The sequence below is a fragment of the Amphiura filiformis genome, chromosome 1 (genome assembly GCF_039555335.1).
Source record: "Amphiura filiformis chromosome 1, Afil_fr2py, whole genome shotgun sequence".
NCBI classification, from domain to species: Eukaryota; Metazoa; Echinodermata; class Ophiuroidea; order Amphilepidida; family Amphiuridae; genus Amphiura; species Amphiura filiformis.
The window spans coordinates 100,074,933-100,095,616 of record NC_092628.1 but is presented as its reverse complement, the minus strand read 5'-3'; the positions used below and the strand labels follow the sequence as shown (position 1 = coordinate 100,095,616).

The 20,684-nt window shown below is 35.1% G+C and overlaps 1 protein-coding gene across 1 annotated transcript in view; it reads right to left on the bottom strand.

Moving 5' to 3' along the window:
* Positions 1-505: 505 nt before the first annotated feature.
* The window catches only part of LOC140160205 (adhesion G protein-coupled receptor B1-like), a 48,095-nt gene continuing 27,916 nt past the window's right edge, over positions 506-20,684 (bottom strand). Inside the window, exons 8-21 of the mRNA XM_072183485.1 lie at positions 16,143-16,364; positions 13,311-13,466; positions 12,849-13,001; positions 12,174-12,293; positions 11,004-11,098; positions 10,044-10,184; positions 9,122-9,319; positions 8,063-8,204; positions 7,348-7,559; positions 7,001-7,144; positions 5,972-6,096; positions 4,457-4,740; positions 3,887-3,953; positions 506-3,572 (exon numbers count right to left, since the gene is read on the bottom strand). Coding sequence (XP_072039586.1) covers positions 3,074-3,572; positions 3,887-3,953; positions 4,457-4,740; positions 5,972-6,096; positions 7,001-7,144; positions 7,348-7,559; positions 8,063-8,204; positions 9,122-9,319; positions 10,044-10,184; positions 11,004-11,098; positions 12,174-12,293; positions 12,849-13,001; positions 13,311-13,466; positions 16,143-16,364 — 2,558 coding nt within the window. The 3' untranslated portion in view covers positions 506-3,073. The remainder of the gene's footprint in view (positions 3,573-3,886; positions 3,954-4,456; positions 4,741-5,971; positions 6,097-7,000; positions 7,145-7,347; positions 7,560-8,062; positions 8,205-9,121; positions 9,320-10,043; positions 10,185-11,003; positions 11,099-12,173; positions 12,294-12,848; positions 13,002-13,310; positions 13,467-16,142; positions 16,365-20,684) is intronic.

Sequence of the window (20,684 nt, the reverse complement as noted above, 5' to 3'; positions counted from 1 at the left end):
GACGAATCGTTTCGACGTGAGATTTGTAAAAGGAACACAGATTTGACTGAACAATACCCATACGAGACAATAGTCCATTTACTGCTAGATATATATATAAAATTTTGAATTGAACATATCTTAACTTAATCGAAGGTGTACAGAGTTTTGATATAGAGTAAATTTTTTTCAATTCCAAATTAGCAACATTAAAATCTTGTGCCCATTTATTTTCTGATATTGGCTTATTAAATATTTTTTTGATACAAATATTGTGTATCAATTTACACACTTTGTTACTAGTTTTATTTTGTTTAATAAATCGTCATTGCTGGATTTGAAATCAACATCATATTCTACCCTACAATTTCTCTTCCAAGGTATTGCATGAATCAAGGAAAAGTAGAAAACAAAATTACGGTCGGGTATGGTGAACTTTCTTTTAATATATAAAAAGCTTAAAAAATTGCCGTTATTATCATATAAGTCTTTTACACACAAGATTAACTTTTTCACTGTTTATATAATATAAAACACTTGTGTGCATTGCAAATATAAGGGTTTATACTGCACATTGTTAGAAACAAATCAAAGTACTTGTAATTTAGTAGCTTATGACATATTTTGCTCTGATTTGGGAACAAAAGTTGCCAAGAATGTACCCAACTTAGATATCTGATGAAGACAGAATAATTACAATACATAGTGGGTCCCATTCTCATCTCATCTACACATATGCATCCAGAGATATGGGGATGTGCATAAAGTGCAGACAATTCCGTATAAATATACCTTCTCAATTGCATATGGGGTTCAATTTATAGAATTATAATTGGACCACATAAATTCTGGCATGCCCCAAGAAAAAGCAGAATCCCAGAGCAATGCTAGAAACCATATAAAAAAAATTAGATGTAACATTTTCATTTCTTATGGAAAAAAATTGTGACAAGTTTTTCTGATACACTCTGTATACATATTTATAAAATAGCAATTAATTAACACTCAGAAAGCTAGTATAAGTGACTCGCTGGCTATTGTTATACAAGGCTGACTCAATCATTTAATTAGGCACTGAGCCGATCGAATTCGGTGTTGAAATAATTGAAATTATGAGCTACACCTTTACAATTCTAAATACATTTTCTCAGCCAAATAAAAAGCAATATAGTCTGGTGCCGAAAGCCAAAATATCGTCTAAACCCAAAAGTAGCGTTCGCAAAGGTTAAAATCAAAGTTTGATCAAAATTCGTGCAGCCACGGTTGAGCTATATATGTACGAATGTGGTTGACATCACCCACCTATCTGGTTGAGATAATGCCAAACATGATTTTTTTGACCCTGTGACCCATTTAAAGACACTATAACTTCATCACACCATACCTGCTTAGATATCTAATATATGGCTATTGCTATGTGCTGCTGGCCATTTTGGCGGCCATCTTTGATATCTAGAAATGCCCAAGGATGCTAAGGTGGAACCCGTAAATTTCTGACTCAGTAGGTCTTGACGATATAGAAACAACTAAAAACCATTGTGCGCACGCTACTTTTGGGTTTTTGGCTCGGGCACTAGACTACCCCGTAGTCCACTTGCCCATTACTCTGGATATTGTATTTAAGCTTAAAACTCTGATTTAATTAATGTGTGCACAATTGATAGATTTTCACATCTGATCTTTTCAGTCACCCTACTCCCTCTCTTTGTTAGCTTCCCAAGTAGACTACTGACTTTGCCTTGCGGTTAAGATTTTTAACACGGGGCTCTATGGAGAGTTAGGCCAATTTCTGGCCTAACTAAAATTAACCATGATGTAATGCATCCTTACATGGATCTGCCTTGTGATTGGTCGCCCATATCTCGCTATGGTTTAAATCTTCTGGGCCCGCGCCATTACCATTAACTACACCGTACACAGCTGTCTGTGGTATTTGCGGCGCTTTTGTGTTGACGCGAAAGTTAATCTCTCATCAAACATCTAGCGCGTCTTGTACTATAATATGTTTAGTACTTGTGGTTAATGGACTGATAAACAAGTATGCTTGACAGTGCGTTTTTAGAGAGCAAAGTCCAGGGGGTAAAGTTCTGCTTACAATTCAAAGTCCATAGTCGAATTTTCGGGGTTCGCTATCAATAAACTGGTAGATTCCAAAATCAGAATTGTTCAGTATTAAAGTGAGCCATTATAATTATGCAAGATAATGTTGCATTCAATTACTTTTATTGTCACTAATCATCTGATATTTTTAACTCTTTATGACCATTTTACTATTGAATACTTTAATTTTAATAAACATCAGTATAATTTTGAGTTCAACGAAATGGGTTCATCATGACTAATAATAACATATTTTTAATAAAATTCGACTATGGCATAGTCTACTCGGGCACTAGACTAATACTTTTCATTCTTTCAGTAAATATCAGAAGAAAACAATAATGCCCTTGATTTTGACAAGCCTGAGCTTCACCCATGAGCTTTTATTGGAGTCAACTTTTTAGCTTTTCAAAGTTACATATTTCGCTAATGAAAGATATTTTACAACTTTTTAAAGCACATTATACGGGGATATCAGAAATTGTCAGCATTTCTGTTTTGATTGCACCATTTTCAACTTCTGACTGCCATTTTATTTTTCAAAATCAACATGTGAATATACTCATGGATGGATGATTTTGCAATAGAAATATCGATTATTTCTGCTGGTTGCATTTGAAATGTTGAAATGAGGTACTGAGTTGGACATTTTAGCAGTTGCAAATGGTGAAATCAAAACGCATATTCTGACAAAACTGTGATATATAGACCCATGCAACAATCCCGGCCGCATGGATGTGCCTTTATTGGGAAAAATCTTTCTTTAGCGAACTATTAGTTTGAAACGCTAAAAAGTTAAACAAAAAAAAGCTCATTGGCGAAATTCAGTCTGTAAAAATAAAAAGTCTTGCCGTAAAAGGTAGAATTTCATGCCTAATTTTAACACCAGGATTTGTTTGAAAACCCACTGTGTTTTTATCTGACATTACTGAAAACAAATGCATAACAATAGATCATGGTCAGTAGCGTCGTAAATGTTAATGTGTGCTTCATCTTAAATCGCGGAGTTTCCATTAATTAGAACAGCGTCATCAGCAGAGCTTCCTGAGCGACGGTTACTGCTGATGAACTCTTCACGCGAAGTTCTTCCTTTGGAAGACGAAAAGAAGCTGGGTTTTGAGCGTGGTCTTATTGTGCCACATAATTCTCGCCAATAGTTACGCACATCAGCTTGCTGAACGCAATAGCACATGAAGATAACATATCCTTGCATTGCGTTCAGCAAACAGAATACCAACTGACTGAAGAAACTTGCTGCTTTGATAATTGACAGATATCCAATGATCCAAGTCAAACCCATCAGTGTCATGATGCAGACAGCGTTCCGTAATCGTCTTACCCTTAGACCCTTCCTCTTGGCTTGTATTCTCGTTGCGGGACTCTCACGTGATAGTCGCACCATGACAAGTACGAAGATGATGATATTGAACAGAATGATGAGTCCAATAGGAACGAGGACACCTCCAACTAATGGCCATTTCTGAAGAAAGCAGCTGCGAAATAAAAGATAAATTAATTAAAATGTTAACGTGTCATTTGATATTATTTGGGAATTGAAATGGCTATTGTAAATTAATAATGGAAAAGGTTAATGAGTCGATAAATATAAACTCTATTAGACTATACAATGGAATAGGCTAACGTGTCGATCACTATAACTCCATTAGACTTAAAATGGAATAGGCTTACGAGTCGTTTACTATTACTCTATTAGACTTAAAATGGAATAGGCTAACGAGTGTATAACTCTATTAGACTTACAATGGAATAGGCTTACGAGTCGATTACTATAACTTATTAAACTTACAAGTCAGTTCTTGCGTAGTCTCCTCTTGCGACTGCGCCTGTTACAACCACTATAACCAATGGTACACCTAAACACATAAAATAAAGACAAGATGAAATATACTCGAATGTAAGTTCATACGTGCTGGTGATAAACAATTTCTAAAAGTTTAAACTGACATTCAGCACAAAAATCCAACTAACCTTGAATTTTCGATGTGTGACACACATCTTCATCAGAAGAAGTCCTAGGATGTTGTGATGGACTTGCCCTTTTGTTAATCATTGGCGACTTTTGGTCGATGAAATATACCAAATAATTTCAATCGTTTCAGAACTTTTAGAATGTCTTGGTACCCATACCAAGGTATGGTAGAGGTCTGTTGGGAATGTTTTCTTTTAAGACTTCAGTTAGACAAATTTAGCGCCAGAAATGTAAAACTACATGCTTATAATAAACACCAATGCAGATTGTCAACTATCCTATTATTATTTGATTATCATTTTCTAATTAGCGAAGCATTGTGATAGGAGTGTATGTCGGGTTCTTTATCATTGTTATCTATTATAGGCCAATCCAGATGAGACTTACCCCAAGCAAATACAGATGCTTTGATAATAAGATGAGGTACGTAGCTGTTGATGACTTTGACGAACATCAGGTACATGTTGTAGCCTTCCACCGCCATCCAACAAAGTGATGCTAATGTAAAGTAATGCAAAATACCGGCAAGTACACTACATGCGACAACCTGAAGCTCTGCCTTCTCACGGTCTGTGTCAATGCTTATTAGAATCACAAACACCACATAAAGACCTAACAGAGTTGAGCTTAGACCCATCAAGATCTGATTTGGTCTCTTGGATTTCAGCTTTCTATGTGGGAGAACAGAATTAATATGATACCGTTAGTGACACTTAGTAGTTTTACACATGATTACCGTAACACTCTCTATATAAACTGTTATTATAATTATTGCAACACAGAAGGCGAAGTAGAGATTTCATTTTGAAATGTTCTTTTAAAATGTTTTCTTAAATTAATTTGAGAAGAGTGGTTATATATATAGGTGCGGTTCGTATTAGATACGGACAGTTTACAATGTTACGATGGGTTTATTTTACACAATGGGTCAGGGACTTAAGATGCGTCGTAACGTCATGTGTAATCCAAGTTATAGGTTCACACCGCTTGTGTTAAGACGACGGAAAAAAACCCCTGCTCTATGAGCTGACGAACTTATCAAGTAGGGTCGATCAGTCGGGCAGGGTTTTTTCTCTTGACGCTAAAATTACCCTAAAATTTCACCAAAATCTGACAAACGTATTTTCGACAGATGTTCAGTCAAAATTAATCAATTGTGGGACCTAAACGACTGTTGATTTTAGCAAAATTAGAAAATATATTCTCCAAAACGCAAATTCTGGGTTCTAGAACAGGGTTTTATTTCGTCGCCTAAGTGGTTATTTTTTCAAGAAAAAGCTATGACTGGAATCTGTATTTTTAATCCAAGTTTGGAGAACTTTGATGCTTCATATAATTCAATCAAATGTATCTTTAACTTCAAAAGTAACACTTTCTCGGGGACAATTGATAATCCTGACTGGATAAAATATTCGCACCTATTTTCGCTAATAGCACAATGACATAAATATATTCAAGCGGTCAATCAAGTCTCTTTACTCTCAGCACATGTTTTTCAATATGCAAACTGGCAACTTACACTATAATTAATTTATACTGAAAACATATTCATTTAAGGGTATACGATATTTTCATTATCTGAATCAATATATTATTGAAAAATAACACTTTTGCAAAAGTTCATTATACAAATCATATACTTTGAAAACTTGCTTAATTTATTGTTGTTAATGAGTTATGTACGTTTTACAAAAGTGTTGTTGTTTCAGCCCTCTTTACAACATAGTTCAAGAACCACAGGACCTACAAAAGTATATCTGTGATATTTGAATTCTTCTACACGCTCGCTATGAATTGAGCAATGCAATTTTGTTAAGCTCACTACCATTCGCAAGATGCTGTGAACTACTTTTTTTCTGCTGCTTCGACCAAAAATACATTGTATAACCTTAACAAGTTTACCTGCTTGTACAATAGGTAATAAGTGTTACTCCCAATCCAAGTATAGACAGACAGCAGCCAACATAAGTCAGGATTTCCAAAATGAATGCTTGCGTTTTTGTTATAGCTGTGCCTCCATAAATATCCTGAAAGATAGGTAAACAAAAGCGCCACTATTACACTTAAAATTTATTATTTGGGTTTACACATCATACATGATATTTGACAACCTCTAGTCATATGGGGTCTGTTATTAAGCCAAGTAAAATAAATAACAATATATCGTCCGGACTTTCTCAAAATTTGGAGACGCCCTTATTAGTAACACTGTCACTTTTGCTGGTATTATACTTTATTTCACTACCTACAGTCAGTGGGACTAGCTTTAAAGTTCAGCGTGTGCTGCGTTAGCTTGGCGTTATATCTTGTGTGTGCATATGCGCCACTTTGATCGCGCGGGTAAATGTATTATAAGTAACGCTTAGCTGACGCAGTACAAGCTGAACTTTAAAGCTGGTACCACATACTGGAGGTAGTGAAATAAAGTATAAGATTTCACACCATCAAATAGTATTACATGTATGGTTGTTCGCCTCCTTTAATTCTCATAATAAATCATTTACACCTACAGTAAGCATTAAAATCTGTATAACTGTTGTCTAAATTTGGATTGGTCATGAATAGTATTGTTCAATCCTTCAAGTGTACCAAAGATGGGAGAGATCGAGTAATTTTTCATGATTTTAAGCAGTCTTTTTCTTCTGTTTTTTATACAGAAACACTGGCATGGTTTTGCATGTAAATTAGGTAATTGCCGGACATCATAGACGTCGAGGGCCTATCATAAAAATAATGACGGTTAACCGTTTTCCCCCAGCCAGTGGGATCAGGCAAGGGCTAATTTCAACCATCATAACTGTCGCAAAGAACTGAGTCGCTCATGTGAAGACAAAATGACGTCTTCTTAAGGCAAATTTAGCACATATCTCTATGGTACTTTGATTTGGTGGTGTGAGATCATAAGCACTATGAAGAACTACAAAAATATACCATGAGAACAGCAAAGTTGGTAAGATGATCGCATTCACATATCCTCTGCCAGTTTGGTGTTTCCCCGAGGTATCTGCATCCTTCACTCGACCAATCTTTAAGAATAGTATCCCAAAACACACATTCTGTGTTGTTAGCATGAATCTGGGGAATGATAAGTAAAAATGTTACAATGATTTTTCCGGCGATTCTTTGATGATGGTGATATTATTGATGGTATAAGCTGGTAGTGTTGGTGTTGGCATTCTTACTGCTGCTTGTGGTGGTGGTTATAGTCATTTGTATTATATTAGTAGGCATAGAAGTATATTTTCAAATCTCATCGCTCCTATAAAACAAATTCTTACCTCGAGAGGTGTGAACACCAATCTAACTGGTTCCTGCAAATTCCAAACCTCTTGATTTCCGACGGTAACGGAGATAACAGGTGAATTAGCTACTCTGTCGTAATTATTTTGAGCTTCATTGACAGTTTGAAGATCAGTAGATGGCAACAACTTATCACTGACAAGCACGTCAAGTATAACACGAGTTCCGTTTGGATATTGGTTGCAGATAGCTGATAAAATGATTGAGAAGGAGCGAAATGACATCAGGAGAACACTACAAACAACCAGTATCGCTGTATACAGGACCCTATGCGGTATTTACAGATAAAAATTTTGTTGCTACTTTATCCGCTAAAGTGCTATTCCGTTATATTGTATGGTATTAAGACGGGCTTGCGTGACGTGTACCCTTGCGTTAGCCTTCCATTACTTCCGAGGACTTCAACTGAACAACACACCTACACAGCGAGCATTGTCCAGGACCTTGTGCACGATGAGGACTTAGACACGCGTCCTCGAAACGTAAGTCCTGAGGAAACGTTGATAAAGCACATTTAACATGCTTTGAAACATTAAGCAGATAAGCCAGCGAAGAGCTCCGGTCATACCTGCCTGTGCGGGGACTTGAACCGTTGAATAACGATAACTTTTGAATAACTAAAGCTAATTGAATGAAATTTTTACAGTTTACATTAATGTACTATATATAAAAATCAAAATCTGTTTGGCCTACCTGGTGGAACTTCAATTTCAACATCCACGTCTGTTGAGCTTTGTCGTTCTCGTGTTAAAAGCTTATTCGACGAAACGCCTGGACCACTGGACGATGCGGCGTAAACACCATTACATAGTTCTTCATTACTAACCTGATAAACCTGTATCAAAATATAACATGTCATGAAGAAAAAGAGGTATATTGTTTGATTACCCATTGAGGTATATTGTATATATATTATTATATATAATTTATGTGCAGACGTATATAATAGAAGTGATATGAGGCTATACCGTGTTAAAAATGTTTAAGTACTCAAAATATGTAACGTGTATTTTTTTATTTATTTTTTACGTCAAGCGTATCTAGGCACTAACACCTGAAATCTAAAGGATAACGCTGACGAAGCTTCGACCAGGCACAAGCGACTTGGTGAACGGGTCGCCGTAGATAGCTGGCCAGGGATTTTTACAGTTTACAGGCAGGCAAGTGTAGTCAACAATTAGGCTTATTACATTGCTCGAAACCGACTGTTTTATCATGGTTCATCTGCCCCGCCTTGAACAGACAAGCCACGGAGAGAACAGATTTGAACCCGAGACCTCGCGCGTCAAAGGTAAAGAAGGACCTTAACCAATGTGACACACTGCTATTGGGAATTTCTATAGTTTATTACTTTGATAAATTTGGGTAGCGGTTTTGTATGCTAATGCTCTGTTCACTCTAAATGAAAAGACGTAAAAAATCATGTGTGATATGATACCCTTTAAGACACTGACCAACTTGTCATACAAGGCCAGAAACCACAGATCAGTCATGATTATACATTATTGTGAATCTGGCATATTATTAATTAGTGAGGAATTTGTGATTTTGGTTAATTCTATTTAGATAGAGTGATCAAGGTATATTGAATTTAAAGGAACGTTCGTCCACCACTGCACATCACACGCAGTGATTTGTAGGAGTAAGCAATTACCTCATTAGCATACTATATACACGACGACAGTAGCCTAATACCAGAATATGACTAAAAATATGATGCATCTACATTTCAACTGGGGGATTTCAACTCACCTCAGCAGCGACGTTATTTGTAACTCTACGGTAAGGCCAATCCCCGATATCTGGACGTTGAATTTGCACTACTTTGAATTGTCTTTCAACTACCTCCACGGCTTCGCTTGTTGGTGGGTTCATTTTCTGGGCTTCCCTCAACACATTTGGATTAACTTGACACAGGTTGTCTATGATATCCACTACCTTATCCGTTATCTACGTAAGCAAGATTATATTATGTATGAGAAAAAAAGAGGGTGATTGTAGTATAGTCCGACGAATAGGACCTGTTTTTTCTTAGTTACCAACTATACTGTGACTCTGATCCCTCAAGAAAGATTAATCACAAAGATCCACTGACCGGTTTGGGCGGCGCGGTCACTGGACTTTCGCGATTCGTCTTTCTTGAGCCATGTGAGATAGTGATCATATTCTGAGCTGAGTATATAGTCTGGTAACTTAGAAAAAATGTCCTACGCGTCGGACTAGGTGATACATGATCTTGATCGTAATGTTACATGGAAGGCGGACTGATCCAAGCAGAAATACAGGTATAAGGCCCTGCGGCTACGTCATTGAATCAAAGGTTTCAGATTCAGGTACGTGCTTACCCAGTGGGCACAGGTTAGGATTTCGACGTTGAATCAACGTTGATACAACATCGAAGTTGCAACCTAACCTGATTTCAACCAAGAGGTTAGTTGAAATTTCAACCTGATTTCAACTGATCTCTAGGTTGAGATCGGGTTGAAATCAGGTTGAAGTCCATCAGGTTGATGTTAATTTGCAAATACAACGTGATTTCAACCTGATTTCAACGTCGAAATTGATTTTGACGTTGAAATTTCAACGTGATTTCAACGTGATTTCAACGTGATATCAACGTCAGGTGTGCCCACTGTGTAAGGATCGACTACTAAAGCATGTAAACATGTCATACCTCTCTGTCGGGAAGCTCCAAGTCAACCACATCTTTAAGAATATCGATGACGTTAGAGACATCTTCGGGTTCTATATCTCTGCCTGTAATATCCATAACATCATCTAAAACGTCATTGACGTTATCTGGTGTGACTATTACCTTCGTTATTGAAATAAAGAGGAACATGAAATATGTTAAAAGGATGCTTTCAATCTAAATTTCAGAAATATCTGTTATTGCACTATATACTAAAATGGTGGTTGTTTTGTAACCATTGAAACGTTATCAAGAAAGGTTTTTACTTTAAAAGATCGATGTTCCTTTCAATTATTACTACAAATAATTGATCTGAAAATAAATTGCACAACTTTTGCCATATCTAAAAGAATGGCAAGCAGTTAGGGCAAATTTACAATTACGAAATGACTCAAATCTGGCAACACACATTTACGAAATGACTCAAACATGGCAACACGCTGATCAGGAAATGTCGATCCCACAATGCATTGTGCACAGACTTGCTCAATTTATATTTGTAGCTTAAAATATAATATTCAAATATGAATTAATATTATATTTGGCCAGAAAATGTCTAGGAGTGGTGAACAATAATTTCTTAATAAGAATTATGGATGACGAACCTAGCATAAAATCATGAAAAACTAACAGCAGATTTGCGTGATATTACATGTTGAACAGATAACCATAGCAAGATTCATGCATATGATCAATATCCATCAAAGAAAATTACCCAAGGTTACCGAATTCAACAGATATGCATATAAGTACCCCTTTACTGATTAAGCAATGTGATATGTGATATTTAAATGACATTTCGTAATCCGGAAATTTGCCCGGAATTACATTTCCAAATTAGAACATTTTCCCGGACTGACAAGCGAGTATAAAAGCTGGGTAGCTGAGTTTTGCTTTGTTTTGCTTTTGGTGGTAATACTGGTAATTTTTGAATCAACTTACCGTTAAGTCCTCCTTTTCTCCTCCGCAATCAACGGTCCACTCCCAAAATGTTACATCATTTCTTTCTACACACGTTGCTCTTCCGATACGATTCCCTGCGGAAAAAAGCGATTTTGGAAGGTTTCGTTTAGAAACATAGAACGAGTAAAAATTATTGAAATATAAATTAAGTGGAGAACTGCTTACATTGTATATATTTTAAAGATACGAATATTTATATTATTTTAGTTACTTTTGTTTACAGTGTTCCACGAACACACTGCCTCAGCTACATGGGTAGTACCAACTTATTTTAGTCACCTTCGTTTCTTGTGTAGCATGAACACACTGCTTCAGATACATGAATAGTACCAACTTATTTTAGCTACATTCGTTTATTGTGTACCACGGACACACTGCTTCAGCTACATGGATAGTAGCGACTTCGTTTATAGTTTACCACGGATACACCGCTTCAGATACATGGATAGTACCAATTTATTTTAGTTACCTTCGTTTATTGTGTACCACGGACACATTGCCTCAGCTACATGGATAGTATCAACTTATTTTAGTTACCTTCGTTTATTGTGTGCCACGGACACAATGTCTCTGCTTCATGGATAGTACCAACCTATTTTAGTCACCTTCGTTTATTGTGTACCACGGACACACTGCCTCAGCTACATGGATAGTACCGACTTAGTTTAGTTACCTACGTTTATTGTGTACCACTGACACACTGCTTCAGATACACGGATAGTACCAACTTATTTTAGTTACCTTCGTTTATTGTGTACCACGGACACAATGTCTCAGCTTCATGGATAGTACCAACTTATTTTAGTTACCTTCGTTTATTGTGTACCACGGACACACTGCCTCAGATACACGGATAGTATCAACTTATTTTAGTTACCTTCGTTTATTGTGTACCACGGACACAATGTCTCAGCTACATGGATAGTACCAACTTATTTTAGTTACCTTCGTTTATATTGTACCACGGACACAATGTCTCAGCTACATGGATAGTACCAACTTATTTTAGTTACCTTCGTTTATTGTGTACCACGGACACACTGCCTCAGATACACGGATAGTATCAACTTATTTTAGTTACCTTCGTTTATTGTGTACCACGGACACAATGTCTCAGCTACATGGATAGTACCAACTTATTTTAGTTACCTTCGTTTATTGTGTACCACGGACACAATGTCTCAGCTTCATGGATAGTACCAACTGGCTGATCATCAGGTGTCCTCTGGCGTCCATAAGGCGTAACCTCAACCTCGCTTTGACAACGCCCTTTGAATAACAAAGAAATCACTCAAATAAAACGTTTAACTCTGTATGCGATATCGTATGCGAGTTATGCAAGGATAGCTTTGCTATTTTTCCCACAAATTATCATCATATTCACAATCTTAAAAAAAAAAACATTTTCTACGTTGAACTTAATATTTCAATGCTATGGTCATGGCGAGCGATAGAGTGAGTGAAGGTATTGGTGTAATGCTGCTTTCCGCGAGTGACTATAAGTTTGAATTTGTCAAGATGATTCTACGGGGAGTTGGATGTACTCTCAGATATTACCCCCAAATGATTGTGGAACGGAATCCTCTTTCTATTGCTCACGTTCAAGCTTCAACTTATATTTAGTCTTAATCTTTTCCTACAAACCTCAGAATTTAACATGTTTATCCCTTGTTTTGCACACATCATTACACATTTTGAATTACCAGCCTTTTGCGCAGACTTGGCCTCTCTTTTCCATCAATGATCTTTTGTACAAGTTTAAAAAAATGCTAAATCGTCTTATTACTTGTCAAATAATTGTTATACAAGATTGAAGAAACGTACCAGGACACTTCTGTGTATTACATTCGCCGGGATCTGCGCTGGATCCTTGACATGATGCCCCTGTGCCAAAACTATTGCAGGATCTTGTGCGTCTACGCGACCCACCGCCACATGTCAAAGAACATCCACTCCATTGTCCCCAGTCAGTCCATTCTGTTATAATGACACCATAAATATCAAAATATCAATATTCTACTCTCTCCTATGGTTCGTTTAGAATATGGAAAATAAATCATGAAAGTACTCCATCCTTTGGAGGGGACGTTAAGCCGTCGCATCGGTCCAGTGCACAGATCCATACATGTATGTATCTCACAATCAGTTTCGAAAAGAGTAAGGTGTTAACCCCTGAATGTAATTATATAGAACTAATGTAATATGTTAATACACATTATAATCAATACTCAATCATCAAATATAAGCTGTACAAAATTATTCCATCCTTAATCTTTTAACCCGTACCTGGACAAATATCTTCAGCGTCGCAAATCCGAGAGTCTGTGTCATCCCCTATACAATCTTGAGCTGACCCAGTGCATCTTCGAATTCGAGTTTCAGCACCATTGCCACATGTTACACTGCAATCACTCCATGCACCCCATGAACTCCACGTTCCAACTGATTTAGAAATAAAAAATACATTTTACGTGCGATTTACATAATCGAACTGAAGACTCTATAATTTATGATGCTCTCCGGATCAGCACTGAATATTAGTAAGTCCAGTTGTGAGTGTATAACGAATTATACATTATTAGTATAAGCTTGTGCAGCTCTGATCAAAAGAGCAGATATCTGGCTCCAGATCCCGAATTACAGGATCGATCTGAAAACATATAAAACAACATCTGCTCTTCTGATCAGAGTTGACAGATACAGACAAGTTATACTGTCTGTTCAATTAGCTAAGATTATTTTTTGTTTAAAAAATTTGAAAAAAAAGTGGTCAAAGTTATCAAAGAAAAGTGTTATTACAGCCTTAGACACAACGTGATTTATACTTTTCAAATTGAATCAATCCATTTAGTGCAATGCGGATGAATGTCATAATAATTAGATGCGCTCAGGTAGTATTTATCGACCATCCACATCAGCAAGTATTGTCCAGCAAAATAGCAAAAACAATAATATTGCCAGTCATTCGTGTCGAAAGCCCACTGTTGAAACATTACGTTGCTATAAAAATGTGAAGATGGAATTAAGGTTTTCAAACCACATAGGCCCAGCTTATATAAATACATTCCTTGCTGATTTATTTTATTTATTTATTTATTTATTTATATATTTATTTATTTATTTATTTATTTATTTATTTATTTATTTATTTATTTATTTATTTATTTATTTATTTATTTATTTATTTATTTATTTATTTATTTATTGGGTCTGAGAAGGTGTGAGGCCGAGGCCTATTATAAAACTATACACTAATTTTCAATTTGTTATTTCGTTTTGTTTGTTGAATACAAACTATAAAAAAAGGATATTTGGAAACAAAAGAACTTTTGTTCAAAAAATATTATTTACAATTACAACGACTTAGGTTACAGAAAACAATTCTTGTAAAGTCACTGTATCTGAAAATGTCAAGCGAATGCTGATATTTACATTGTAGCCATGAAACCAGTTGAAATAAGAACGAAATCCATAATTTTAATGCCATTGTTTAGGAAAAACTTATGCTTGGAATAATGCTATATGCATAAAACGTAATCGCGCATACCTCATGGGGCTTCACCTAATTTCGCAACAAAAACCGATGGATCAGCCTCACCTATAGACCCTATTCAATACCAGAATGGTATAACAATTGAAATGGCAGCCACGGTTCTAAGTGTCAGAGGAACAGGTCTCTAGTTCGATTCCACAACCATTCGTACCTATCACCTGTTTTTTTAAAACTTTAATTGTACAGGGTGTCCCAGAAAAAATTACCGGGCGAACACATTTGAACGTAAGTCGAGAAATAGACATCAGAATCCACAAATCTAAACATCAGCGTGTAGCCCATCTTATTCTGCATCTTATACGCCAATTTCGCTGGAATCGGTTGACTGATCGCCAAGAAAATGAGCGATTACATAACGCATGTGTCAATTCACTTCATTCCAAGTTTGAAAGAACGATCATTCAACATAATGCACACTAGTTGTTAACTGTCAATGGACTTCATATTTTCTTCTGTGAAATCCTCGTTCTTTTTAAACAATCTGTTTCTTGCAAAATATTTAATTAGGTTTTGTTCAAATTTGAAAACCTGCACTATATTGAAAATGAAAGCTTGCATGTAAGATGATGCTCGGTAGGCCTACATGTAAATATGTATTTTTCGTTAATGTTGCATAAAGAATTATTGCATAAAGAATTCCAGCTGGCTTAAAAATTTCCCACGCACATTAAAGTTTTTGGGATATTTAAAATATATGCATGCACAATATGAAGAATTGAAGTTGGAAAGCTTCCAATTGTAGAAATCAAAGTTTTACGGGCAAACTGTTATTCATCTTCAGTGAAAGCATGAATGACACTTTAGGCACTGGTGAGCGAGTATGAAAAAAAAACGTTTGTTGATCAAACTTGGAATGAACTGAATTGATGCACACATAATGTAATCGTTCATTTCTTCGCAACCAGTCAACCGAATCAAATAAATTTTTCGTATGTGATGCACAACAAAATAAGCTATGCGCTACATTTTAAATTTTTTTATTCTGATGTCTATTTCTTGACTTACGTTCAATTTTATTTGCTCAGTAATTTTTTCTGGGACACCCTGTATTATCATGCGAATCACCCCGTGGACTAGGCATCTTGGTGGACAGCTTTTTTAGTTAAATTCGATAGGGTCTATGCCCTAAGTTGTGAAAAGGTCACGAACCCTTTTGGTGGACCCAAGTAACTGCCTAATATTGAAAAGAAATGAAGTTTCAAATTGAACTTTGGAATTTGAAAAGTATAATTCACGTTGAGTCTAAGGCTGTGCTTTGATGACATTGACCACAATTTTTTTTTTTTAATATCTTAAAGAAAGCAATATTCTAAGCTAATTGAATAGACAGTAATTCCTTTAATATCACGATTCAGTTCTAGAGATTTTTCTTTTCTTGGATAGCCTAGCTCCCCTAAATAAGCAGTAAACTTTACTCTTCACACGTAGCTCACCGTGACAAGGAAGGTTAATTAGGTTACATCACCTTTTCCACCTGTAGCAGTTTTACAAAACATCCTGAAAAAAACTAAATATATTTTCTTCTTGCGCTCTATAAAATCCAACTTTTTTAACAAAACACTTACCAGGTATAGAGGGGCCACCATCATCATCTGTGATGGTTATTGTCGTAGTACCTGGGTTTCCAATGGTTCCTACTGAAGGATTTGACAATGTCAATGAAGCCATGATGTCTGCTTCAGGGTTCATATCATCTATCACTGTAATTTCGATTTCAACCCTATTGACACCAATGGGAAGTGTGATCTGGCTTGCACTCAAGACTATATCGCCAGTAGCAGTGATGTCTAGGAGAAAGAAAAATAATGACAAGATAGTACATCCATCATGTCCACGTATCCAATAAAGTTTAGATAAAAATAATCTTTTGTATGCAGCCTAGCTGTATCAACCTGATTGGTGCACATCATTCAGCAAGCGTACTTATTCCAAACGCAACATTGGATCCTCGTGGAACGAGCAGAATTGATAGTTTAATCTTTGTATAACATTAATTAATCTACAAATTAGGCAGATCTTTTTTGTTGCATTTTGGTGTGCCAATCTTGTCCAAAACACTGCAAACTAAATGGGTATTAATCATTTTGATATTATAAAGTTTGTTACACATCCGCGATTTCTATTCTTCCACTTTATACTGACATATTTCCATTGTTCTTTTTTTTCTATTTGCCTTTTGATTTGGGAACATTTCCCTATCACAGGCATAGTGCGTTATAATTCACTGATTCATCGGAGCCTTCAGATTAAGTAGTTTTGCTATAAATATAAATTTTGCAGTTTATATCAGCACGGTAATACCCAGTTACCGCCCAGTTTCTTTGACAAGTATTGTGGGTAAGGTTATGGAAAAATTAGTTTCTTCTCGTTTAATGAATTATGTCAATGAAAATGGTATTTTGTCTGATAATCAATTTGGTTTTCTCAGTATCAGAAATTGTGAGCAAATGTCTGCTTAGTAAATCATTGGATGATCGAAAATGTTGGCTTGTTGATGGTATTTTCTTGGATTTTAGTTCTGCATTCGATAAAGTAGACCACAATCTTTTGCTTGGTAAACTTCATTCTATGGGAATTAGAGGTCAACTTCTTCGGTGGATTCAAAACTTTTTGTACATGCGAACGAAAGCAAAGAATTATTTTCAAAGGTGTAGTTTCTGAATGGTGTAATGCAACTTCTGGTGTTCCTCAAGGCTCTGTTCTTGGTCCGACTCTATTTCTTCTGTTTGTAAATAACTTATATGGTGTGGTTTCGTCTTCTCTTTTCCAATTTGCTGATGATAATTTAAATGTCCGTCCTATCTATGGTTATTTAGACCATAAGATTCTTCAGCAGGACATTGAAAATATTTTTCAGTGGTCAGTTTGTAATAAACTTCCTTTGAACCTTTCAAAGTGTTCCACCATGCACATGACTAGATCTAAGTCTCCTAAATTCTGTAGATCTTATACTATGGGAAGCGCTGAGCTTAAAGAAGTTGATGAATTCAAGCTGCTTGGAGTTACTTTCAGTAAAAATCTTTCTTTTGACTCTCATATTGGTAATGTTGCTAATAAAATTTCTAAGCTCTCTGGTTTCATAATTAGATGTACTAGAAATATGACTTCTGATGCTTTACTTAATCTATACAAATCTCTCATTTTGCCACATATTGTTTATTGTGTTTGTGTCTGGTCGCCATTTCAAAGGAATACACATTGATAGGTTGGAAAAAAGTCCAGAGGAAAATCACTCGTACTTAGTTCTACAAAGATTTTCCTGAAGTTGATTATGATGATCGTCTTTCATATTCTGAGAGGTTTGTAGATCTTAAATTGATTAAGCTTGAGGATGTTTACAAGTGTCAAAGATTAGTATTGGGATTTAAAATAATCAATGTGATTGGGCCTGCTTCTTTTAGTTCTCTGATTGAAAGAAGTATTTTGGATAATTCTAGGCTGTGGCACCAAACTGCCAAATCTTCATCTTTCTTTAATTCTATGTTTGTTTCTCTTCCACATCAATTGCATCATGTTAATAATATTGTTGTTTTTAAGTCTGAATGTAAAGCTTTGTACTTGAATATGCTTAAATGATCTGTTGGTATTACATGCTTTGGCTTATATACTTTCAAATTTTATGTATAGGCCTATATTTGTTTCAAGATTTCATAATGGTTTTATTTTAAGAAATGTAACTTTTGCTATTTTTATATACTTTCGAGTTTTAACCATTTATTCATGTACAGGATGAGTGGGCACTTCTGTGTTTGGACTTTTAGCCCATTCACTCATCCTGAATTACTTGCTTTTGACATGTTTAAGAAATGTAAAGTGTGTGTAAATGTACTGTTATTTTGTTACTTTTGTATTTTGCAAGTAATTCAAATAAATATTATTATTATTATTATTATTATTATTATTATTATTATTATTATTATTATTATTATTATTATTATTATTATTATTAATAATAATAAGTCTTTATTTTCCACATCATCTACATTAACAACAACATTAAACAACAAGCAAGAATATATAAAAAACACGAAAAGACAAAAAAAGACGAGTAAAATGACATGGAGGAGATGATCAAAAGGCCATGAAGGCCAGAAGTGATCATTCCCTAAGACATAAAATAAACAAACATGATCTAAATAATGTTTATGTCACCACAATGAATATAACATCATTGAAATGACATAAGCATTAATGTATAAATATAATATTATTACTATTACTATTACTATTATTATTATTATTATTATTATTATTATTATTATTATTATTATTATTATTATTATTATTATTATTAATACATTGGTCGTATAGAAAAAAATAGTCAAGGAAGCCACATTTATATTTCCATATGTATTGCAGTTTATTGAGTTCTAACAAATAATAGGCCATTTGAAACGACATTTTTCGCTATTCCACCTCCAATGAACAATCATGCACAAGGGGATGGGGGATAAATCCCATTTACAATAAGCCTTAGATTCAGCCCTGATTCAGCCCATACCTTTCTCTGTGAGTGTGGGATTTATTTTTCTCAATATTTGAGAGCAAACAATATGGCACCGGCACGACTCGACTTAATCTTTAAATATATATTTTTCTATTTGACAATGAATAGACTACGGAAGCATATTAGTGCCAAAAAAAAAAAAAAAAAAAAAATTAGAAATATTATTGCGAATATTCGCAATAATTATTGCGAATATTCGCAATGTTATTGCGAATATTCGCAATGTTATGCGAATATTCGCAATGTTATTGCGAATATTCGCAATATTATTGCGAATATTCGCAATAATTATTGCGAATATTCGCAATGTTATTGCGAATATTCGCAATAATTATTGCGAATATTCGCAATGTTATTGAATATTCGCAATAATTATTGCGAATATTCGCAATAATTATTGCGAATATTCGCAATGTTATTGCGAATATTCGCAATAATTATTGAGTATAAAACTATCGACAGTAGATAGCTGGTGCAAAGTGTGAACATAAGACTATCTAGAGTAGATAGTGTGTGAGTAAAAACCTTTCTAAAGTAGATAGCAAAGTGTGAATAAAACTATCAACAGTAGATATCAGGTTATGAGTATGACAGTAGGCCTATATATAGCAGATATCAGTGTGTGGGAATAAAAGTATCTTCAGTAGATAGTAGGTGTGATTATAAAACTATCTAGAGTAGATAGCAAAGTATGAGTATAAAAGTATATTCAGGAGATAGCAGGGTATGAGTGAAAAACGAGCTAAAGTAGATGGCAGGGTGTGCGTATAAAAAGAATCTTAAGTAGATGACAAGGTGTCCGTGTAAATATATCTACAGTAGACAGCAAAGCATGAGTATAAAAATATGTAGAGTAGATAGCAGGGTGTGAGTACAAAACGTTCTAAAGTAGATTTCAAAGGGTGAATAAAACTCCCAACAAGTAAAAATCGGGGTGTGAGTATTTATAGTAGATATTAGAGTTTGAGAATAAAAGTATCTTCAGTAGTAGGCTGTGAGTATAAAAGTATCTTCAGTAGATTAGAGGACGTAATTATAAAACTATCTAGAGTAGATAGCAAAGTTTGAGTATTAATGTATCTTCAGTAGATAGCAGGGTATGAGTGTAAAACGAGCTAAAGTAGATGACAGGGTATGCGTATTAAAGAATCTGATGTAGATGACATATCTAGAGTAGATATCAGGGTTTGAGAATAAAAGTATCTTCAGTAGATTGCAACATGCAAGTATAAAACTATCTTCAGTAGGTAATAAAGTGTGAGTATCAAACTATCTATAAAGTTATAGAACCGTGACGCCGAAGCATGAAACACCGATTGCATTAATAAGTAGGCCTACATAATCAAACTGGTGGTGTGATTATTGCGAATATTCGCAATAATTATTGCGAATATTCGCAATAATTATTGCGAATATTCGCAATATTATTGCGAATATTCGCAATAATTATTGCGAATATTCGCAATGTTATTGCGAATATTCGCAATGTTATTGCGAATATTCGCAATAATTATTGCGAATATTCGCAATGTTATTGCGAATATTCGCAATATTATTGCGAATATTCGCAATTATTGCGAATATTCGCAATAATTATTGC